The 25576-nt window shown below is 36.4% G+C and overlaps 1 protein-coding gene across 5 annotated transcripts in view; it reads left to right on the forward strand.

The window, feature by feature from the left end:
* Window positions 1-25576, forward strand: part of PARP8 (poly(ADP-ribose) polymerase family member 8) — a 189998-nt gene that overhangs the window by 95477 nt on the left and 68945 nt on the right. For all 5 annotated transcript variants that reach the window (XM_001093952.5, XM_015140064.3, XM_078004416.1 and 2 more), the window contains 4 exons: window positions 2077-2166; window positions 2721-2791; window positions 4575-4652; window positions 5891-5985. In XM_001093952.5, coding sequence (XP_001093952.1) covers window positions 2077-2166; window positions 2721-2791; window positions 4575-4652; window positions 5891-5985 — 334 coding nt within the window. The remainder of the gene's footprint in view (window positions 1-2076; window positions 2167-2720; window positions 2792-4574; window positions 4653-5890; window positions 5986-25576) is intronic.

Consider the following 25576-nt stretch of genomic DNA (forward strand, 5'->3'; position numbering starts at 1 on the left):
TCTTCTAATGCCTAAACACTAATCAAAATACAAACCATACAGAATCTCTTAGAAAATGATATGTTTGAAGGCATAATGCTGTCAAGCCTATGCAACATACAGTCACTAAATTATATTCTCTTGAATAAAATCTCACTGTCTTCCAGTGTTGACACTTTACGTAAAGCCATTTTGATAGAAAATCCTTTCTATTTAGTTATTCACTCCCCTGTTTTCTTAAACATAATGTCTTAATTAACTTGCCTCTTGGTGTTTTAGTAAAATCTTCGTCATTCCATGATACTGTGAAATTGCATGATGCTATCCACCTTACGGATTCTTCTGGATCTTCTAATTGGTGGCCAGCTTTTGTTTCTGTTGTTCTAATGCTCCCTTCTAATACTCTTTTTCTCCTAAATGTTAGCTCCAGGGAATCCATTGTGCACAGAGAAAACAGATAATTAGGTTTTATATTAAGTAGCAACCGACTTCAAATCAGTGAGACTCTTGAGTGAGGGTTTAAGACATAATAAAAAAATTTGACTCTAATAGGCATTTTTGATACTGAAAGTATGAGGTTCCCGACAGAAGCGACTCTAGATAAGTGATCAAAGTCTCAACTAATGAGATAATTAAGTTTATATTAAACCTGTTTCTTAATCTGTGGTCCCACTCAATAAGCATGAAAACCTCATATCCTCCATGAAAATATTGGAAAACTAAATAAAGCAAAATTTGTGATTGCACTAATCAAAATAATGAGGCAAACGTCTTTTGTCTCAAATCTAATTCACATCCACTCCTGCTTAGCTCCCTGACTGTTAAAGCCTTAGGTCTGTTGGCAATCTTTTGCAGCTAATCTGTACATACAGATCACTATCATTCACTCATTACTTGGGGTCTACGAATGCTACAGATGTTTCTTTGGAAATAATGACTCAGAGATGTATTAATTAAAAATTGTGTTCTCACTGTACTGACACAATATTATGAAAACTGGGCTCAAAAATATCTTTTAATGTGCATTCACTGTGTCATAAGAACAACTAATTTTTCCTAGCAGAAATTGATCCATGCTTCTATTATGTGTTCGTGCTACTTTATACTATTTAGTAGGTCATTGATGTGTGCATTATAGGACCATTATTAATGAATCGATAAAGTGTGTGTTAAAAAGCTCTTCTGAGAGATGCCTTGCAATCATCAATGAACAAAGAAAAATAAATACCTAGGAATTGTATTACCATACACTTGGAGACCTGTATTCATCAGAGAAAGAGTGCTAAACTCATAAAAATGTTATTTTTTTTAAGAGGAAACAAATAGTGAATAATAAATTTAAGGACTCCATGGACTGATTTAGTGTTCTGTGCACTCAACTTGTATAATACATGTAGATAATTTAATTCACGGAAGAATGATAATTGTGAGACTATCAATTTAAAAATATGTATTAGAGCAATATGGAAGGTATGATTTACAACAAAGTCTTCAGCTCAAATTTTTGAATGATTTGATAATGAATCTTTCTTTATTTTATTTTTTATTTTAGAGATGGGGAGTTTCACCATGTTGGCCAGGCTGGTCTCAAACTCCTGACCTCAAGTGACCCGCCCGCCTAGGCCTCCCAAAGAGCTGGAACTACAGGCGTGAGCCACCGTGTCCGGCCCACTAATGATTTTTTTTTTTTAATTGCAGCAAGTGCTTTTCTTTAGTTTTCTCTCTCTACTCACTAACCCTGCTCCCTATAGTAGACGCTAATATTGGGAAGGACCCTGTCCAGTGAGTTAAGGTACCGAGTTGCATCCAAATGATTCATTGCTATAAGGGATATTAGAGATGCACCTGGATAGTCTCTATTCAAAATCTGTATTTCACCAGGAGATACAAACTTCTTTAAAGAGACTATTTACAATTATTTCACACATAAATCTGCAATTTACTTTATCATATTTTTTGAGTTTAATCAGAACAGTAGTGTGTGGTTTATGAGAGTTGGAACTAAAGTGATGTACATATAAATTAGCTATTATTTTTATAAAGGATGTATTTTTTAAACTTATGCCTTTAATTATCCTTTTTTTTTTTTTTTTGCAGATAATACATATGTGTCAAGTTCAGAGAATGATGAAGATGTGCTAGTTACTACAGAGCCAATACCAGTAATTTTTCACAGAATAGCAACAGGTAATAGTAATATTATTTTTTATTCTAGGTTAATTTTTTAAATTGCATTATGCTTTTTGTTTGTTTGTTTCATTTAGCCAGTAACAGATATTTATCTTCTGTATCTATAAATCCAGTCTCCATGAAAATTTTCTATCTAAAGTATATTTTTTAACAATTTTGTAAATGTATAAATTTAAAGTAGTTGTAAAAAAGTTCTGTTTAAACGTATATGCTGACATTGCTGTTGTAAAAATATTTTTTTACATAGTGACAGACTAAATATTTTAAAAGTACACTTACAGCAATGAAGATACCATGAATTATAGAGTGAGAGCTGAAAGAATTTGTAAAGCGGTTGTTTAGTTTAATCACATCTTTCTGCACAGTGAAAAATCAGAAAAGCTTGCATATTGTGTAACTCCTCAACATGACATGATTTCAAAATATCCCTTAATTCATTTTCGAAGGAGATGGAATCACCTAAAGGGTGGTTTTGTACTAAAACTCATGAATGCTTGGTGAATAGCATACTAAATACCATAATATATTTTTTAATTATAACTTTCTTTCAGAATTAAGAAAAACAAAAGACATTAACTGTTGCTTATCCATAAAATCCAAATTACAAAAGGAAAATGGGGAGGTATGTAAATTATATTTTTTATTTTCTAGAAACAATATAGATACATTTAAAATTTACTGAGTATGTGTAGTTAATAGCATCATTAGTGAGACTAAAATGGTATATGGTGAATGAAACTCAAGCTAATGGCTCAGGGGCATTTGGTATGGTAGGAAGTGGCCTAAAATTAACTTTGAGAAGAAAGTTCCCTTTAAAATCATAGAAAGAAATGTCTGGTTTAACTCTAAATAAAATGTATATAAAGCTTAACTTATTCTGTATTATTTCATCAAACAATGTAATTAACTGAGGAACACTTATGTAACTGATTTATAGGTACACATGGCTATACATGATTTTGATGGGATCCTTAAAATTTTAAAAGATGATTTCTTTAGCCAAAGTGACACTGAGGGTGTACATAGTCTTATTTTCTGTCAGTATTTAAAAACACAAGCTCATCTTTTCTTTCTGTTTCCAAAGACTTTACTTGAATCTATAAATAAATATCAGGATATTAAACAAACAAAATGAGTGCAATGGGACCAGCAATTCTTTGCTTTCAAAATTATGCATTTGATCCAACTCTCCTCTTCCTGTTAGTGTTGCACCATTCATTGTTCCCTTCTTTATCCACATTGAGAATTACTGGTTGAACAAAAGGATTGCTGAAACCAAAAATGGTTAGAATTTTATAAAACCCAAATTTCCTTTTGCACATTTTTTTGTTTGTTTGTTTTCCTTAAGAACTTGAAATTAAGTCTAGAAGTTTAGGGATGGTTACAAAGCACTGGATGAATGGATTCCTGTGTCCAAATACCTACATTTCTTGTGTGTTAATAGGGCCAGTGATAGGAATACCCCCATGAATTTTCATTGTTTGTACTTCAGACACATGGCAGATGTGGTTCAGTTAATTAGAAATTCAAACTTCAGGCCGGGCGCGGTGGCTCAAGCCTGTAATCCCAGCACTTTGGGAGGCCGAGACGGGCGGATCACGAGGTCAGGAGATCGAGACCATCCTGGCTTACACGGTGAAACCCCGTCTCCACTAAAAAATACAAAAAACTAGCCGGGCGAGGTGGCGGGCGCCTGTAGTCCCAGCTACTCGGGAGGCTGAGGCAGGAGAATGGCGTGAACCCGGGAGGCGGAGCTTGCAGTGAGCTGAGATTCGGCCACTGCACTCCAGCCTGGGTGACAGAGCAAGACTCCGTCTCAAAAAAAAAAAAAAAAGAAATTCAAACTTCAAGTTGAAGTATATTAAATTAAATACCCTGTTGAAATCTGAATTCTGAAGCAAATAATTTCTGTATATCAAAAGTTCTTATAATATGTTTCATATTTATTTTCATAATTTGATTTTATATTATTGCATTTAAAGTTTCTTTTTTTTCATACCATTGTTTAGAGTTGGCAGAAGAAGTGAGAACAGCCTGGGACAAATAATGCTGAGGAGCTTTTTAATAAAATTGAATTAGTATAAGCTTGCAAGAGCTTTTTTTATCAGAGCAAAACTGAAGGTATAATTGATTATACATAAGTTTTTAATATACATCAAATATTGAATTGTGCATTTCCTATAAAATCAGTGAAAGAGAACTTTCAAAGCAGATATGCTGCTGAGTACACTCACAAAGCCATTTGTCTCCCACTACCTTTTGTTTTGGGGTTATACTGCACCAAGAATGTTTTATATATAAAATCCATAATATATGCTCAAGACCTGCCTATTATAGCCTCTTGCTATTTTAGAAAGATAAAATAATTTGACCATTAAATTGTTTTCTTACTTTATTATTTTAAGGAGTCAAGACAGAATAGTACAGTGGAGGAAGATTCTGAAGGTGACAATGATTCCGAAGAATTTTATTATGGAGGGCAGGTAAGGAAACGTGGTCTTACAAATACCTAATCTTAGAATTCTAATAGCCATGTTGTCCTAGTGATAATCTGTGCCTGAGAGTTAAGGTACCTGTGTGTTGTTCAGGGTTCTGTAACTAACTAGAAAATCTATATAATTTATATTTGCACATTTTCTACCTCTTTTTAGAAATTAAGGTTCCCTTGCAGTCCTTTTAATTGTAATCATTTATTTACATTGAAGTCATCTTAATTCATTACAGAGATTTTGCAGATAGCATTTTATTATGCTTTTGACTTGAATTTCTTAAGCATGTTGTGTTCAGTCACTATTTTGAGATAATGACACTTGTAATAAAAGTGTATATTGTTAGTTTTAAATAGAAGCTGCTTAACTTTTATTAAATTTGATGGGCCAAAATTACTGAGCAACTTCATCATTTGGCTTTTGTATTCATTGCCATTGAATTCTTGGTGTTGAAAAATTGTTATGAAGAATCATCATAATTTAAATATATGAGAATAGCCTAGCCACATATATAGAAGAACTCCTCAGAAGTTTACAGGATAATGCTAAACTTTAAAACTGAGCAATTGATTTTAGAGTGTGGCTATATAATATGTGGTTCTATTTCTATAAACTCCTTGAGCAAATGTGCTTTATAAGTCGGATAGTATAATGGGAGGGTAATATGTTAAAGAAGGACATTAAAGCCAAAATTATGTAAAAGAATGCAAGTAAATTTATTTATTCAGAATGAAAAATTAGTAATTTGTCAATCAAGCATGTGCAAGGCTACAGAGAGATGATATAATAAAATTGGCTTTCCTCTCTCCAGGAATGTCTTTCTAGCAATGAGATAGTTTTCCCAACGAAATGATTCATTTACCAATATAACATTTTAACATTATGCAAAATCATTCCTGTTTGATTTTTGTTTACTAATTCTTACAGAGGGGAAGTAAATGATTTTCTTCAGTCTTGATGTTCATTCTAGAAGTTTTTTAGATTATCTGCCAGACACTTCACTAGGTTTTTACATTTGCTTTTTCTTTGTATTAATATAAACTAACTTTAAGTTCCAACCATAATCAATTATTCTAGTCATATGTGAACTTAAGGATATTAGTGAATATATTACTTTAATGAAGCTAAAAATGCCCATAGTAAAACACACAGGGAGACCTATCTCAAAAGGTTGCTTAAGTTTTTGATTCCCTTCACATCTGAGACACTTTTAAATTATCCCTTTTCATCAGGTGAACTATGATGGGGAACTGCACAAGCACCCACAACTAGAATCTGATTTGTCAGCAGTGAGAGAGATATATGGGCCACATGCAGTTTCTCTCAGGTAAATACATATCACTGGTGAATAAAATTAAAATTTTATGGTGAGTCATTGAAATTTGCTTTTGGAGTAATTTAAATTAAAGGACAAATTTGGGGTTTTAATTACACTTTAAAGTGTTTTAGAGAGAGTCTACTGTTTCTCCTTATACAAAATGACATATTTATGGCTATGTTTTTGATACATGTTGTTTAAGAGTACATTGATTGCATTAAAAATTATTTTGGAGAGTTAGTTTGAAGATGTGTCAATCTTAAGTAGTGTCATAATTAATTCCTAGAATACATTTGGCCTGCTGGGCCCATGCTGTTATCGTAAATCATGGCCACATGCTTGTGAAGGATAAAAGTAAATGATGCCTACCTACTGGTATCCAAATTACATTGTCATCTGGTCCCTCAAAAAAAAAGTGTAACTTTGCACAGTATTTGTTTGAATGATAATGTATTTTATTCTGTAGTTACTTATTATTTGGTGATAAATTTACACATCATTTTTATTGCTTTTAATCATTCAGAAGACCCTACCATCCTTACTTTTCTTTTTTCTCTTTAATGTAAGAAAAAACCTTTTCTGCCACCATAATAGTTTCCAGGAATCAGCTCTGGTTATTTCAGATTTCCATTCTTTGCTTACAGTGTAGTCTCGAAGTCTCCATGGAATTCCAGACCTCTTTTGTAGCCTGACCTCAGACTGGCCCCTTTATGCACCCAGACTACCCAAATATGCCATATTTCCTCTTCACTTTGGGCATTTGCATAAGCAATTCTTTGATCAGGGAATGCGTCTCTTCAAATCCCACTGCTGTCTCTATTTAAGCCCCAGTCCATGGGTCAGCTTCTCTGTGAGCCTTTTTGGAATCTCCAATGCAGATAAGTTCCTCTGTTCTCTGGACTCCCATCACATTTGGCTCTTACCTTGTTTATTATTCATCTCATGTCTTTTAATTATTTGACTTACGTCTCCCCCTCTAGACTGAATTCTGTGAATGGTTGGGCAGTGCTTTTTCTTGTTCATTTTGTTTTGGTTTGGATTTTAATTCTTCATGTATTGTGGTACCTAGCATAACATGGGACATGCATGAAATATAGGCTGCTGGCATCCTGATTGTTTTCAGTGGCAATATCTGAAAAAAGACGTTCACATTATCTGGTTGTAACTTCTTCAATGGACATATACATATTTTGAGAGGGCAAACAAATAATTTTAATTGGAAAGTACAGCACAGCTGTAATTTATAATTGCCAAACATTTTATTTTAACTGCAGAAACAGAAACTCCCTACCATCTGCAGTCTAAGATAAACTGGGATTGTATACCCAGACTATCTCTATTCTACTCATGAAGGTATATTAGGCTACAATTGAATGAAAGTGTTGGGATTATATTTGGAAAAGCGAGTCTTTGCAAACTTCAAAGTTTTAGCAAATTAGCGTCAATAATTTCACATTGATCTCTATTATGGCTCCAGATTAGGTAATGTGCATATTTGTAAGTGTTATAGAATAAATATATGAAGAAGGCAATTGGGACTATCAATACATAGTCCAAAACAATGGCTGTTTTTTGTTTTGTTTTTTAGCAGTAATTGAACTTTGCTTGAAAGCCTACAACTTTAATTTTAAGCACAACAATCTCCGTCTCTATATACACCAAAATATGTCTATGGGATATAACTAACAATAATAATACAACATAGACTTCAACTTCCTTTTATTTGAAATATATAATTTGGTTGCTGGACGCGGTGGCTCACGCCTGTAATGCTAGCACTTTGGGAGGCCGAGGCAGGCAGACTCCCTGAAGTCAGAAGTTCGAGACCAGCCTGACCAACATGGAGAAACCCCATCTCTACTAACAATACAAAATTAGCCGGGCACGGTGGCAGGTGCTTGTAATCCCAGCTGCTCGGGAAGGCTGAGGCAGAAGAATCTCTTGAACTCAGAAGGCGGAGGTTGCAGTGAGCCAAGATCGTGCCATTTCACTCCAGCCTGGGCAACGAGAGTGAAACTCTGTCTCAAAAAAAAAAAAAAAAAAAGTATTTTTGTTTAGTGGACAACTTTAGCACATGTTGATTTCTTTTATAGTTTAATATTTTTCTAAAACATATTTCCATGCTGTCTAGGCCCCAGTCATATTGCCATGTATAAATGAAGGTCTTTTTTTGTTTCTTCACCAAGCATTTGTTAAGTACCTGTGATGATCTGCATTAGTATTTTCTATTATTAAAGTTAGTGATAATTGTTCACTGCTGAAATTAGATTAAAAAATGTTTGGAAATTCAGTCAAATGAAGTATCTAAAGTCATATCAGTGTTTTGAATTTTTTTCCCCTTACCCTTTTCACTTGTAATAGTTTTGGTCCAGTTTAAATCTTAATGAATGTAAGCCATGTTCCTGTCTGCTCTAGATTTTCTCTAGCTGTAGAGGATATTTCCAAAATAAATAACTTCCTAGAGGCTTCATGGAATAAAGGTGAATCACAACAGGACTAGCTTGATTTACTTAAATGAGAATGAATTTACTGTCTAGTCTCAAATACTTAGGCTTGGATTCAAGGGAAAAGAGGTGGGTAGTTAGGCAGAAGGTCTTGAAATCATCTTCCTTGCCAAGTTCTAAGTCTGTTGAAAACAGACTGTTCTAATTAGCTGTTCTTTTACCTAATTGGAGCTTACAAGAACTTAATGAAGTTTGAAGAGCAAAAGTACCTCAATATGCACAACAGGCTATTAGTAGTAATTTTTTTGTTTTGTTTTGTTTTGTTTTTAAAGCAACGTCTAATGAGAAAGGCAGCTAACCACATCTAAGTTCTATGTAAGAGATGGAAGTAACTGAGATTGCCTAGGCAAAATCCTGAGGTTATTGAGGCAAAATCCTCTTAAAGAAGGCTGAAAGAAGGTGTAGAAAAAGTGAGTGATGATACATTACTTAAGTAGGTAATGACAATTCTACCTCGCCATACTATCCAAAAGCCTACTACTGGCTGTTGAATCATACATGTAAACATTGATGATAATTCTGATTTATACTCTCTTGTATAGGAAGTGAGTTAGGTCTTGGGGCAACATGAACTTTTGTGATCAGTCTGAATAAGTGTCATCTTGAATCATTCAACAAAACGCATTTTGTATTTTTCATAAAATGTATCTCTCTATATATTTATGAAAATAAAATTGATCAGTGTCATTGGAAAATAAATTAAAATTACTATTTTTAGAAAGGGAATTACAGATCAGAAAATTCATATTTGTTTAGGAAAGAAATGATTCTGATAGTTTCTTTGTGAAATTTAAAACTTCCATTTAATATAAAATATTCTTTGCCTTATGATCATGCCATCTTTCATTTAGAAAATTTAAGTCATATGAGTAATAGTCTAACCTTTTTATTGTGACTAATGCTTAATGTAGGCTGGAAGCTTCTAAAATTGTGACTGTTCTATTGTGACTGTTCTATTGTGAACAGTCAACTGTTGTGACTATTTCAATCACTTTTTGTGCACAGACAATTGTAATCGGGCCTTTTGAGGGTAATGTTTGGGAAACGAGCATTCTGACGATTTGGGGTGGCTTGAGGAACCTATATCACGTTACTCATGCCTACCAAACATATATCTCCTTTAAAAAACAAAAACAGTAAATGAAAGGAAAGAAAAAAGTGCATACCTCAGAATGCACTGCTTTAAATTCTCTAAATTTCTAAATTCTCATTTGTAGTGGCCAGTAGGACTGCTTATGTATCTTCTGGTTCTCCTGTTCTGGTCTTATGGTAGGATTGTATTTCCTTGTACTCTTTAATGTTAGGCATGGACATATCACTAATTTTGGCCAGTCATATGTGAGCCAAGTGCTAGTGTGTTAGTTCCCATGTCCCCTCAGCTCTGCTTCCTTGGGCCCCTTCGTGACAACAGTGAGCTGCCCCACCCTAACCCTCAATTCTATATTAACCATAAGGTAAGAGTGAGATACAAATCTTTTTTCATGTTGAGCCACTGAGATTTTGAAAATGCTTGTTACCACAACATACCTTAGCCTACATAGATGTATATCGTTCATCAAAAAAGATCTTGGATTGAATGTTTTGTAATCTCCTTTCTAGCATATTGAGTCTTCACCCTCTGCCTCCAAGAAAAAGAATAAAAACAGTCTGACTCTGAAAATCAGGGAAATGATGACAGGAGGCACAGAGGGGAAAGAAAGGAGAGAGCATTTTCCCAAAACAAGGGGACATAATCTAGATGTAAGCTTTAGGTGCTCAGATCCTAGACACTAACCACTACTCCCAACGCAAGGACTTTCTCCTAGCAAAACTGAGGATTGTTAAGCTGACTGCAGAGTTCTAGCAGTTGTTTATACTGTACCTCTTATGCACAATTTTACATGAGCTTCCTTTCTTATCTGGATCTAATTTTAAAATTTTTCTCAGCCCTGTTGTTCTTTAGAGAAATGTATAGCTACCTTGGATGCAGTCTTGCAAATTCTTTAATCTGCCAGAATTTCTTCCTGACTACTGAGTTTGCATATTTCTTGGCCCATTCACAAACATGTCTCCCACGCTGGGCAAAAACCACACATTGAGTAGGCATGCAGAGATAGACATGCAAGCTGTTGAGTTTCAGATGACACGGGAAGGTGTATGTATCTTCACAAAATATCTGTCTTCTCAAAATATAACCATCCAGTTTTTGAAAGAAGAAATAACCAAGTAGTAATAGAGGCTTACTTCCTAGGAACATGTGGTAGAGTTTCATGCATGCGTGTGTGTGTGTGTGTGTGTGTGTGTGTGTGTGTGTGTGTGTGTGTGTTTCCATACAGTTAATAAAGGAAGGCTAGATATCTGAAATATATTTTCATAACCAACACAATGACTGCTGATTTTGATCAGGCTGCATTATAAAACATCATAACAGTGTAATGAATAAGCTGAAGCTTTATAGATAAAGGAGGACCAATATATTAAATGTTAATATATTGTAAGTGTGTATGTGAATGTCTCATGAGTGAGGATATTGTCTTGAGTAGTTCCATTAAAAATAGGAGAACAAATTGCTAAGAATTCTAACACAGTGGCTCAAAAGTCCACATTCATTGAAAAAAAAAAACTTTATACATATATGCTTAAATGAGCTAAGTCACATTTAAATATCCAAAATCAAATTACCAGATTTCAAGAAATGTAGATTAAAAGAGTAGCTCACCCCAAATTTAATGTATCACTACATGTCAGGAAAGAACATTTGTGGAGGCATTCTTTTCAGACCAGAATGAAACAATTTCATTAGATCATTTTTGTATTGTTTCCCTCATGTTAAAAAAATTCAAATTCATCAATTTGATGTGATCTTTTCACAGTGAAGAAATATAGGCAGCACATGAAATTATTTTGAGTTATTATATATCGAATACTACATTCAGGACACAATCAGATATCTAGCTTCACAATTCAAGTTGTAGTCATATTTCAAGCATTCAACTTGATTCTGCATTTGCTATTCATGAGATCCTGGGCCGCTGAAAGTTACTCAGATATAGAAGCAATCCTGATGACTGGGTCGCTGCATCTGGACAAACTGTAATCACGCTTTGTAATCTCTGAGTGGGAAATTTGAAATTTGCATTATTGGCATTATATAAAAAGGGCATCACAACGGAAATGGGCTTGCATATACATAGAGTCATTTGTAAATTCTTTGAAATCTGGCATACAAACAAATAAGGGTAACTATTTATAGATCTACACCTACAGAATCCAGTTAATTGCAAACCTTTAGGGCCTCTGCCTCCTTAAAATTCTTTATTCATGCTCTTCTATGGTGAAGAAGAGGAACACTTGCAACCCTTCATTTTCTTTTTTTGGAGCGTTAGAAATTGGGAAGATACTTTTAACCAAAACGTCATTTAAGAAATCATATACAAAATACTTACAAATTCACATGTAAGTGGTTTTAAAGGCATGTATGCACATTCTGATTATTCTTTTATGGTAAATTCTGTTGAAGTAATCTGAAAAACTATTTATGGAGAAAACAGTTGTGGATAAGGGTCATACTGATATATATATATATTTTATTATTATTATTATTATACTTTAAGTTCTAGGGTACATGAGCATAACGTGCAGGTTTGTTATATATGTATACTTGTGCCATGTTGGTGTGCTGCACCCATCAACTCGTCAGCACCCATCAACTCGTCATTTACATCAGGTATAACTCCCAAGCAATCCCTCCCCGCTCCCCCCTCCCCCCTCCCCGTGATAGGCCCCAGTGTGTGATGTTCCCCTTCCCAAGTCAAAGTGATCTCATTGTTCAGTTCCCACCTATAAGTGAGAAGATGCAGTGTTTGGTTTTCTGTTCTTGTGATAGTTTGCTAAGAGTGATGGTTTCCAGCTGCATCCATGTCCCTACAAAGGACACAAACTCATCCTTTTTGATGGCTGCATAGTATTCCATGGTGTATATGTGAAGGGGTGGCCTGCCCCTCCACACCTGTGAGTGTTTCTCGTTAGGTGGAACGAGAGACTTGAGAAAAGAAATAAGACACAGAGACAAAGTATAGAGAAAGAAAAGCGGGGGCCCAGGGGACCGGTGCTCAGCTTACAGAGGACCCACGCCGGCACCAGCCTCTGAGTTCCCTTAGTATTTATAGATAATTATCTTTACCATCTTAAAGATAAGGGAGTGGAGGGCAATAGGATCGTTTTTAGGGAAGAAATTAGCAGTAAGACATAAGAACAAGGATCTCTGTGACAGGAATACGTTTAAAGGAAAATCCTGTGCCTTGAGATAAACCTTTTAGCAACATTGTTTCATCCTATCACATGGGGATAAACCTTGGACAATACCTAGCTTTTCTAGGAACAAAGACACACCCTGCACGCCCAAAATCCATTAAACCTTGAGTTACCACAGCACATGTCTCTTGCAAGGACAAGGTTGGGGGTAGGGTCACAGATTAACAGCATCTCAAATACAGAACAAAATGGAGTCTCTTATGTCTACTTCTTTCTATATAGACACAGTAACAGGCTGATCTCTTTCTTTTCCCCACATATATGTGCCACATTTTCTTAATCCAGTCTGTCACTGATAGACATTTGGGTTGATTCCAAGTCTTTGCTATTGTGAATAGTGCCGCAGTAAACATACGTGTGCATGTGTCTTTATAGCAGAATGATTTATAATCCTTTGGGTATATACCCAGTAATGGGATGGCTGGGTCATATGGTACATCTAGTTCTAGATCCTTGAGGAATCGCCATACTGTTTTCCATAATGGTTGAACTAGTTTACAATCCCACCAACAGTGTAAAAGTGTTCCTATTTCTCCACATCCTCTCCAGCACCTGTTGTTTCCTGACTTTTTAATGATCGCCATTCTAACTGGTGTGAGATGGTATCTCATTGTGGTTTTGATTTGCATTTCTCTGATGGCCAGTGATGATGAGCATTTTTTCATGTGTCTGTTGGCTGTGTGAATGTCTTCTTTTGAGAAATGTCTGTTCATATCCTTTGCCCACTTTTTGATGGGGTTGTTTGTTTTTTTCTTGTAAATTTGTTTGAGTTCTTTGTAGGTTCTGGATATTAGCCCTTTGTCAGATGAGTAGATTGCAAAAATTTTCTCCCATTCTGTAGGTTGCCTGTTCACTCTGATGGTAGTTTCTCTTGCTGTGCAGAAGCTCTTTAGTTTAATGAGATCCCGTTTGTCAATTTTGGCTTTTGCTGCCGTTGCTTTTGGTGTTTTAGATATGAAGTCTTTGCCCATGCCTATGTCCTGAATGGTACTACCTAGGTTTTCTTCTAGGGTGTTTATGGTATTAGGTCTAACATTTAAGTCTCTAATCCATCTTGAATTAATTTTCGTATAAGGAGTAAGGAAAGGATCCAGTTTCAGCTTTCTACTTATGGCTAGCCAATTTTCCCAGCACCATTTATTAAATAGGGAATCCTTTCCCCATTTCTTGTTTCTCTAAGGTTTGTCAAAGATGACATGGCTGTAGATGTGTGGTATTATTTCTGAGGACTCTGTTCTGTTCCATTGGTCTATATCTCTGTTTTGGTACCAGTACCATGCTGTTTTGGTTACTGTAGCCTTGTAGTATAGTTTGAAGTCAGGTAGCGTGATGCCTCCAGCTTTGTTCTTTTGACTTAGGATTGTCTTGGCAATGCGGGGTCTTTTTTGGTTCCATACGAACTTGAAAGCAGTTTTTTCCAATTCTGTGAAGAAACTCATTGGTAGCTTGATGGGGATGGCATTGAATCTATAAATAACCTTGGGCAGTATGGCCATTTTCACGATATTGATTCTTCCTATCCATGAACATGGTATGTTCTTCCATTTGTTTGTGTCCTCTTTTATTTCACTGAGCAGTGGTTTGTAGTTCTCCTTGAAGAGGTTCTTTACATCCCTTGTAAGTTGGATTCCTAGGTATTTTATTCTCTTCGAAGCAATTGTGAATGGAAATTCATTCATGATTTGGCTCTCTATTTGTCTGTTACTGGTATATAAGAATGCTTGTGATTTTTGCACATTGATTTTGTATCCTGAGACTTTGCTGAAGTTGCTTATCAGCTTAAGGAGATTTTGGGCTGAGACAATGGGGTTTTCTAAATATACAATCATGTCATCTGCAAACAGGGACAATTTGACTTCTTCTTTTCTTAACTGAATACCCTTTATTTCTTTCTCTTGCCTGATTGCCCTAGCCAGAACTTCCAACACTATGTTGAATAGGAGTGGTGAGAGGGGGCATCCCTGTCTTGTGCCAGTTTTCAAAGGGAATTTTTCCAGTTTTTGCCCATTCAGTACGATATTGGCTGTGGGTTTGTCATAAATAGCTCTTATTATTTTGAGGTACGTTCCATCAATACCGAATTTATTGAGCGTTTTTAGCATGAAGGGCTGTTGAATTTTGTCAAAAGCCTTTTCTGCATCTATTGAGATAATCATGTGGTTCTTGTCTTTGGTTCTGTTTATATGCTGGATTACGTTTATTGATTTGCGAATGTTGAACCAGCCTTGCATCCCGGGGATGAAGCCCACTTGATCATAGTGGATAAGCTTTTTGATGTGCTGCTGAATCCGGTTTGCCTGTATTTTATTGAGGATTTTTGCATCGATGTTCATCAGGGATATTGGTCTAAAATTCTCTTTTTCTGTTGTGTCTCTGCCAGGCTTTGGTATCAGGATGATGTTGGCCTCATAAAATGAGTTAGGGAGGATTCCCTCTTTTTCTATTGATTGGAATAGTTTCAGAAGGAATGGTACCAGCTCCTCCTTGTACCTGTGGTAGAATTCAGCTGTGAATCCATCTGGTCCTGGACTTTTTTTGGTTGGTAGGCTCTTAATTATTGCCTCAATTTCAGAGCCTGCTATTGGTCTATTCAGGGAATCAACTTCTTCCTGGTTTAGTCTTGGAAGAGTGTAAGTGTCCAGGAAATTATCCATTGTTTCTAGATTTTCTAGTTTATTTGCGTAGAGGTGTTTACAGTATTCTCTGATGGTAGTTTGTATTTCTGTGGGGTTGGTGGTGATATCCCCTTTATCATTTTTTATTACATCTATTTGATTCTTCTCTCTTTTCTTCTTTATTAGTCTTGCTAGCAGTCTGTCAATTTTGTTGATCTTTTCAAAAAACCAACTCCTGGATTCATTGATTTTTTGGAGGGTTTTTTGTGTCTCTATCTCCTTCAGTTCTGCTCTGATCTTAGTTATTTCTTGCCTTCTGCTAGCTTTTGAATGTGTTTGCTCTTGCTTCTCTAGTTCTTTTAATTGTGATATTAGAGTGTCAATTTTAGATCTTTCCAGCTTTCTCTTGTGGGCATTTAGTGCTATAAATTTCCCTCTACACACTGCTTTCAATGTGTCCCAGAGATTCTGGTATGTTGTACCTTTGTCCTCATTGGTTTCAAAGAACATCTTTATTTCTGCCTTCATTTCGTTATGTACCCGGTAGTCATTCAGGAGCAGGTTGTTCAGTTTCCATGTAGTTGAGCGGTTTTGATTGAGTTTCTTAGTCCTGAGTTCTAGTTTGATTGCACTGTGGTCTGAGAGACAGTTTGTTATAATTTCTGTTCTTGTACATTTGCTGAGGAGTGCTTTACTTCCAATTATGTGGTCAATTTTGGAATAAGTGTGATGTGGTGCTGAGAAGAATGTATATTCTGTTGATTTGCGGTAGAGAGTTCTATAGATGTCTATTAGTTCTGCTTGCTGCAGAGAAGAGTTCAATTTCTGGATATCCTTGTTAACTTTCTGTCTCATTGATCTGTCTAATGTTGACAGTGGAGTGTTGAAGTCTCCCATTATTATTGTATGGGAGTCTAAGTCTCTTTGTAAGTCTCTAAGGACTTGCTTTATGTATCTGGGTGCTCCTGTATTGGGTGCATATATATTTAGGATAGTTAGCTCTTCCTGTTGAATTGATCCCTTTACCGTTATGTAATGGCCTTCTTTGTCTCTTTTGATCTTTGATGGTTTAAAGTCTGTTTTATCAGAGACTAGTATTGCAACCCCTGCTTTTTTTTGTTCTCCATTTGCTTGGTAGATCTTCCTCCATCCCTTTATTTTGAGCCTATGTATGTCTCTGCATGTGAGATGGGTTTCCTGAATACAGCAGACTGATGGGTCTTGACTCTTTATCCAGTTTGCCAGTCTGTGTCTTTTAATTGGAGCATTTAGTCCATTTACATTTAAGGTTAATATTGTTAGGTGTGAACTTGATCCTTCCATTATGATATTAACTGGTTATTTTGCTCGTTAGTTGATGCAGTTTCTTCCTAGCCTCGATGGTCTTTACATTTTGGCTTTTTTTGCAATGGCTGGTACTGGTTGTTCCTTTCTATGTTTAGTGCTTCCTTCAGGGTCTCTTGTAAGGCAGGCCTGGTGGTGACAAAATCTCTAAGCATTTGCTTATCTGTAAAGGATTTTATTTCTCCTTCACTTATGAAACTTAGTTTGGCTGGATATGAAATTCTGGGTTGAAAATTATTTTCTTTAAGAATGTTGAATATTGGCCCCCACTCTCTTCTGGCTTGTAGAGTTTCTGCCGAGAGATCTGCTGTTAGTCTGATGGGCTTCCCTTTGTGGGTAACCCGACCTTTCTCTCTGGCTGCCCTTAAGATTTTTTCCTTCATTTCAACTTTGGTGAATCTGGCAATTATGTGTCTTGGAGTTGCTCTTCTCGAGGAGTATCTTTGTGGCGTTCTCTGTATTTCCTGGATTTGAATGTTGGCCTGCCCTACTAGGTTGGGGAAGTTCTCCCGGATGATATCCTGAAGAGTGTTTTCCAACTTGGTTCCATTTTCCCCCTCACTTTCAGGCACCCCAATCAGATTTGGTCTTTTTACATAATCCCATATTTCTTGCAGGCTTTGTTAATTTCTTTTTCTTCTTTTTTCTTTAGGTTTCTCTTCTCGCTTCATTTCATTCATTTGATCCTCAATCGCTGATACTCTTTCTTCCAGTTGATCGAGTCGGTTACTGAAGCTTGTGCATTTGTCACGTATTTCTCGTGTCATGGTTTTCATCTCTGTCATTTCGTTTATGACCTTCTCTGCATTAATTACTCTAGCTATCAATTCTTCCACTCTTTTTTCAAGATTTTTAGTTTCTTTGCGCTGGGTATGTAATTCCTCCTTTAGCTCTGAGAAGTTTGATGGACTGAAGCCTTCTTCTCTCATCTCATCAAAGTCATTCTCCGTCCAGCTTTGATCCATTGCTGTCGATGAGCTGCGCTCCTTTTCAGGTGGAGATGCGCTCTTATTTTTTGAATTTCCATCTTTTCTGCCCTGCTTTTCCCCCATCTTTGTGGTTTTATCTGCCTCTGGTCTTTGATGATGGTGACGTACTGATGGGGTTTTGGTGTAGGTGTCCTTCCTGTTTGATAGTTTTCCTTCTAACAGTCAGGACCCTCAGCTGTAGGTCTGTTGGAGATTGCTTGAGGTCCACTCCAGACCCTGTTTGCCTGGGTATCAGCAGCAGAGGCTGCAGAAGATAGAATATTGCTGAACAGCGAGTGTCCCTGTCTGATTCTTACTTTGGAAGCTTCCTCTCAGGGGTGTACTCCACCCTGTGAGTTGTGGGGTGTCAGACTGCCCCTTGTGGGGGATGTCTCCCAGTTAGGCTACTCAGGGGTCAGGGACCCACTTGAGCAGGCAGTCTGTCCCTTCTCTGATCTCAACCTCTGTGTTGGGAGATCCACTGCTCTCTTCAAAGCTGTCAGACAGAGTCGTTTGCGTCTGCAGAGGTTTCTGCTGCTTTGTTGTTGTTGTTGTTGTTGTTGTTGTTGTTGTTGTTTAGCTGTGCCCTGTCCCCAGAGGTGGAGTCTACGGAGACAGGCAGGTTTCCTTGAGCTGCTGTGAGCTCCACCAGTTCGAGCTTCCCAGGGGCTTTGTTTACCTACTTAAGCCTCAGCAATGGCGGGCGCCCCTCCCCCAGCCTCGATGCTGCCTTGTGGTTAGATTGCAGACTGCTGCGCTAGCAGTGAAGGAGGCTCCGTGGGCGTGGGACCCTCCCGGCCAGGTGTGGGATATAATCTCCTGGTGTGCCCGTTTGCTTAAAGCACAGTATTGGGGTGGGAGTTACCCGATTTTCCAGGTGTTCTGTGTCTCAGTTCCCCTGGCTAGGAAAAGGGATTCCCTTCCCCCTTGCGCTTCCCAGGTGAGGTGATGCCTTGCCCTGCTTCAGCTCTCGCTGGTCGGGCTGCAGCAGTTGACCAGCACCGATTGTCCAGCACTCCCTAGTGAGATGAACCCAGTACCTCAGTTGAAAATGCAGAAATCACCTGTCTTCTGTGTCGTTCGGGCTGGGAGTTGGAGACTGGAGCTGTTCCTATTCGGCCATCTTGCTACGAACCCCCACTGATATATATTTTTTAATCTTCCTGCCTGTAAACATTCCAGCGTTTTGCCAATGTAAATAAGTTCAAAAAAAATGTTTTATGTGTTCCTCCCATAAAATTGGCAAAGACGGGAGAAAAAAAAATGTCTGATGATGATGAGAATGTAGAAAAGGTCATGGTGATAAACTGGCTGGTGTAATTATAAGTTGTTGTAGCCATTTAAGACAGTAATTAAACAATATACATCAAGAATCCCAAATATGGTTATAATGTTTATTTAAGCCAGTGATTCAAGAAGTGATTCTACCGGAAGACTGATATACGTAGATTTTTTTATCCAGTTACTGTTTACCAATATTTATACTGTAAAAAAATAAAAAGGAACCAAATATTTTATTATACAATCATGTATAAAATTATAAAATTTTACATTATAAAATTTTATATTATATAAAATCCAATTTTATAATATAATTTTTGTATATATTTTTTATATATTTTTATATTTTTTATAATATAATATATTTTATATTATAAAATTATGTATTGTATTATATAAGATATAATGCAATATGGGAAAAACAGCTGATCATAGAAGAAGTGAAAGAACAGAATCGAAATCTTTATATATTACACTGTATAATTCTTGTATACATGGAAGAGACTGGAATGAGATATAAGCAAAAAGAATTATGTCCATATGGTGATAAGACAGATTATTTTTGTGCATTTAAAAATTTCTCACATTTTATATAATGAGCCTTTATTACCTTTTTTACCAGAAAAAGTAGGCATATATTTTTAGAAAATCATAACATTTTTCATAAAATAAGTTTTACACACAATTTAGAGTTGATATATAAGTACTGTTTTTACTCTTGATTTTCCTATTTCTATTTTCTTAAAAATATCATTTTAGCTTCCATGCTTTTTTGGTAATCTGCTTGTCAGTATATTTGCAACATTTCCCCCAGGATATGAATATTTTTGTATTGACTCCTTCACTAATGGGTAATTTTTTCTCCTAACAACATGCTATAGTTTACTTAACTGTTTCCTTATTATTCTATATTTATTTTCTCAATTTCTGCTCTTACACACATGGCTGTAGGTAAGACTTTGAATATATTTGTTACCATTTTCTTAGGATTAACTTATGTTAGTGAAGTGTGGTTGTAGACAGGGCCTCTTCACACACCGAAACTTTTCTTAAACATCATTCATCATCCTTCCTCATTGTTCAGTTTAGTGGCTCTTTCTTTTTACATGCCTCACAATGGATATCGGATCTATTTTATTTATCAAATATTTGCCAGTGTTCAGGGTCATTCAAATTACAACAATTGGGTTGTGAGGTTTGTTTCGAAGAGTCCTGTGAACTATAAATGGTTTTGCTTTTTAAAAGGGTTGGAGAAAGAAAGAAAGAACGAAAAAGAAAGAGGGAGGAAGGAAGGAAGGAAGGAAGGAAGGAAGGAAGGAAGGAAGGAAGGAAGGAAGGAAGGAAGGAAGGAAAGAAGGAAGGAGGGAGGGAGGGAGGGAGTGAGGAAGAGAGGAAAGAAAGAAAGGAAGGAAGGAAAAAAAGAAGGGAAGGAGGGAAGGAAGGAAAGTAGGAGAGAGGGAGGAAGAGAGGAACGAAAGAAAAGAAAGAAAGGAAGGAAAGGGAGGAAGAGAGAGGAAGGAAAGGGAGGAAGAGAGAGGAAGGAAAGAAAAAGAAAGAAATAAAGAGAGGAAGGAAGGAGGGAGGGAGGGAAAGAAGGAAGGAAGGAAGGAGAAAGATAAAGCGAAAGGAAAGAAGGAAGGAAAAGAAAAAGAAAGAAGGAAGGAAGGAAAGAAAGAGAAAGAAAGAAGAAAGAGAAAGAAAGAAAAAGAAAGAAAGAAAGAAAGAAAGAAAGAGAGAGAGAGAGAGAGAAAGAAAGAAAGAAAGAAAGAAAGAAAGAAAGAAAGAAAGAAAGAAAGAGACAGACAGGAAAGATGGATGCAACAGAGGCTGTATGTGGCCTGAAAATCCTAAAATATTTACTGTCTTCATCTTCACAGAAAATGTTTGCTGTACCCTGAACTAAAGGCAGAGATGAAAGTGTTCATTTGCTTGGCTCTTATTCTTGTCGTACTTTCTGTATACTTTCATATCGAAATTTGCACATAATCTTATCCTTTAAGATTAATGTTTATCATGTAGTACAGACATTATTGATGCTTTGCCGGTTTTAAAAAATTAATTCCTATGTAAATATTTATTCATTTATTTATGTAACCTATAAAAATATTACCATGAATAAAAAGTGCAATTTCCTTAAACATGGAAATGTGCCCTCTCTCTCTGTCTCTCTCTCTCTCTCTATATATATATATATATACACACACACACGCACATAGATATATATGCATTTATTTAGTTTTTGAGATGGAGTTTTGCTCTTGTTGCCCAGGCTGGAGTGCAATGGCACGATCTTGGTTCACTGCAACCTCCACCTCCTGGGCTCAAGCAATTCTCCTTCTTCAGTCTCCCAAGTAGCTGGGACTACAGGCATTTGCCACCACACCCAGCTAATTTTGTATTTTTAGTGGAGATAGGGTTTCACCATGTTGGTCAGGCTGGTCTCAAACTCCTGACCTCAAGTGATCCACCCACCTCAGCCTCCCAAAGTGCATGAGCCACTGCGCCCGACCAATGTTGTAATATATTTTTAAGGAGAGGACAGAGAAAGCACACAGACTACCTTATATTTGGATATGCTGACATTATTTTGATCATAGATATCAAAAAGCAAACAAATCTCCCACTTTCCCTTTCTCATTAAATTACATAAAACCATTTAATCAGTACAAATTTCTTCTCTGAACCCTACAAAAGGGATATTTTATTACTTGAATAGTCGATAGAAATTTTTATTTAGTGCCATATACTGTGCTTTACACAATTTTTAAAATTTTATTTTTAATTGACACACAATAATTGTACAGATTTGTGGTTTACAATGTGATGTTTCAATACATATATACATTATGTAATGGTTAAATGATCCATTTAACCATGGATATCCATCACCACAAACACTGATCTTTTTTTGTGGTGAGAACATCAAGAATCCTTTCTTCTGGTTAATTTGAAATATATATTATACTAGTGTTTGCCATAGTCACTCTACTATGCTATAACTTATTTCTCCTATTGAACTGTGATACCGTACTCATTGACCAATTTCTCCTCTTCATCATCTTTCCCTTTATGCTTCCCAACCTCTGGTAGTCTACTCTGTACTACTATGAGATCAGCTTTTTTTTAGATTCTGCAAATGACTTAGATCATGCAGTGTTTGTCTTTCTTTTCCTGGCTTACTTTACTTAACACAGTGTCCCCCAGGTTCATCCATGTTGCTGCAAATGACAGGATTTCCTTCATTTTTATGGCTGAGCAGTATTTTATTGTGTATATGTACCACATTTCATTATCCATTCATCTAATAATGGACACTTAGGTTAATTCTGCATCTTGGCTGTTGTGAATAGTGCTGCAGTATACATGGGGGCACAAATGTCTCTTGGACAGACTGATTTCATTTCCTTTGGTTAATTGCCCAATAGTGGAACTGCTGGGTCACGTGGTAGTTCTATTTCTGATGTTTTGAGGAACCTTCATACTGTTTTCCATAATGGCTATACCAATTTACATTTCCACCAGCAATGCAAAAGGATTCTCTTTTCTCCACATCCACATCAGCATTTGTTATACGTTTTATCTTTTTGCTAACAGCCATTCTAATTGGAGCGAAGTGATATCTCACTGTGGTTTTGATTTGCATTGCCCTGATGATCAGTGATGTTGCACATTTTTTCATGTACCCGTTGGCCATTTGTATGTCTTTTGAGAAATGCGCAGTCAGATCTTTTGCCTTTTATTTTTATTTTTGAGACAGAGTCTCACTCTGTCACCCAGGCTGGAGTGCAGTAGTGCGATCTTGGCTCACTGCAACCTCTGCCTACTGGGTTCAAGCGATTCTCATGCCTTAGCCTCCTGAGTAGCTGGGACTACAGGTGCGTGCCACCACACCTGGCTAATTTTTTTGAATTTTTATTAGAGATGGGGTTTCGCCATGTTGGCTGGGCTGGTCTCGAACTCCTGACCTCAGTAGACCTGCCCCACGTGGCCTCCCAAAATGCTGGGATTACAGGCATGAGCCACCACACCTGGCCTTTGCCCCTTTTAAGATCAGATTATTAGTTTGTTTTTGTTCTTTTTTTTTTTTTTTGAGACGGAGTCTCGCTCTGTCACCCAGGCTGGAGTACAGTGGCCGGATCTCAGCTCACTGCAAGCTCCGCCTCCCGGGTTTACGCCATTCTCCTGCCTCAGCCTCCCGAGTAGCTGGGACTACAGGCGCCCGCCACCACGCCCGGCTAATTTTTTGTATTTTTTTAGTAGAGACGGGGTTTCACCGTGTTAGCCCGGATGGTCTTGATCTCCTGACCTCGTGATCCGCCCGTCTCGGCCTCCCAAAGTGCTGGGATTACAGGCTTGAGCCACCGCGCCCGGCCTGTTTTTGTTCTTGAACTGTTTGAGTTCCTTATATATTATTGATATAAACCCCTCATGAGATGCATAGCTTGCAGATATATTTTCGCCCATTCTGTAGGTTGTCTCTTCACTGTGTTGTTTCCTTGTTAGTTTGATGTAATCCCATTTGTCCATTTTTGCTTTTGTTATTAGTGCTTTTGAATTCTTATTCAAGAAATCCATGGCCAGACAAATGCCATGAAGCATTTTCCCTGTGTTTTCTTCCAGTAATTTTATATTTTTGGGTCTTACATTTAAATCTTTAATCCACTTTAAGTTGATTTTTGTATATGAAGATAGGGGTCTAGTTTCATTGGTTTGCTTGTGCATGGACAGTTTTCCCAGCACCATTTATTGAAGATACTGCCCTTTCCTCAAGGTGTGTTCTTGGAGCCTTTGTTGAAAATCAGTTGGTTTTAAGTGTATGGATGTATTTCTGTGTTCTCTATTCTGTTTCATTGATCTACATGTCTATTTTTACACTGGTCCCATGCTGTTTTGGTTACTATAGCTTTGTAAGGTATTGTGATGTCTCCAGCTTTGTTCTTTTTGCTCAGTGCCTTGGCTATTTGGGGTCTTTTGTGCTTTCATGTGAATTTTAGGATTTTTTTTCTATTCCTGTAAAGGATGTCATTGATGGGTTTTGACAGGGATTGCATTGAATCTGTAGGTTGCTTTGGCTAGAGTATGGATGTTTTAATAATATTCTTCTATCCATAAACAAGCAATTATCTTTGCATTTTTTGTGTCCTGTTGAATTTATTTCATTAATGTTTTATATTTTTTATTGTAGAAATCTTTCACCTCCTTGGTTTAATTTATTCCTATATATTTTATTTTTCATAGCTGTTGTAAATAAGATTTGTTTTTTCATTTATTTTTCAGATAGTTCATTTGTGGTCTACAGAAACACTACTGATTTTTTTTGTGTGTTCATTTTGTATCCTGCAATTTTACTAGATTTGTTTATTAGTTTTACAGTTTTTTTGGTGGAGTCTTTAGAGTTTTATATATGTATGATCATGTCATCCACAAACAGGAACAATTTGGTGTCCTCTTTTTTAATTGGATATCCTTTATTTCTTTCTCTTGCCGGATTGGTCTGGCTAGGACATCCAGTACTGGGTTGAATAAGATTGGTGAAGATGGGCATCCTTGTCTTGGTCCATATTTTAGAGGAAAAGCATTGAGTTTTTCCTTATTCAATGTGATGTCAGCTGTAGGTTTGTAAATTTGGCCTCTATTGTGTTATATTCCTTCTATAGCTAATTTGTTGAGAGTTTTCATCATGAAGTGATGTTGAATTTTATCAAATGCCTTTTGTCTGTTGAAATGATCATAATATTTTCTTCATGATTCCGTTAATGTGATGTATCATGTTTATTGATTTGCGTATGTTGAATCATCTTGCACTCTCTAGGATGAATCCTACTTGCTCATGGCGTATGGTTTTTTTAATGTGCTATTGAATTCAGTTTGCTAGGATTTTGTTGAGGATTTTTGCATCTGTATTCTTCAGGAATATTGGCTTGTAGTTTTCTTTTGTTGTTGTTTCCTTGTATGGTTTTGGTATCAGGGTAGTGCTGGCCTCATAAAACAAGTTTGGAAGAATTCCTTCCTCTTCAAATTTTTAGAATAGTTTGAAAATAGTTTGCAAAGCACAGATGTTATGATGCTTTGATGGTTTTTAAAAAGGGATACCTATGCAAATCATTTTTATTCCTTTCTTTATGTAACATTTAAATATATTAACCATGAAAGAATAAGAGTATAATTTCATAAAAGTTGAAAATTGCTCAATGTTTTAATGTATTTTTAAAGGAGAGAATGGAGAAAGCACAGAGGCTACTTTATTTTCTAATATGCTTTGGTTTTTGGTCATTTATATTAGAAAGCAAAAAGATCCCCTAGATTCCTTTATTCATTAAATCACATAAAATTATTCAGTCATTAAAAGTTTCTTCTCTGAACTCTATAAAGTGCCACAATTATGTGTTATAATTCTATTACTTGAATACATAATAGACATAAATTTTTAGTGAGTACTTAACTATATGCCAGATACCATACTTTATACAGCTTTAGAGTTGGACATATATTCAATTCCTGACTTCTCCACTAACTTATTTTTCATTTGGCAACTTTTTTCACATCTTTAAATCTTAATTTTCTCATCGGCAAAATGAATGTCATAATATTATCC

This window comes from Macaca mulatta, chromosome 6 (genome assembly GCF_049350105.2).
Source record: "Macaca mulatta isolate MMU2019108-1 chromosome 6, T2T-MMU8v2.0, whole genome shotgun sequence".
In the NCBI taxonomy this organism is placed as follows: domain Eukaryota; kingdom Metazoa; phylum Chordata; class Mammalia; order Primates; family Cercopithecidae; genus Macaca; species Macaca mulatta.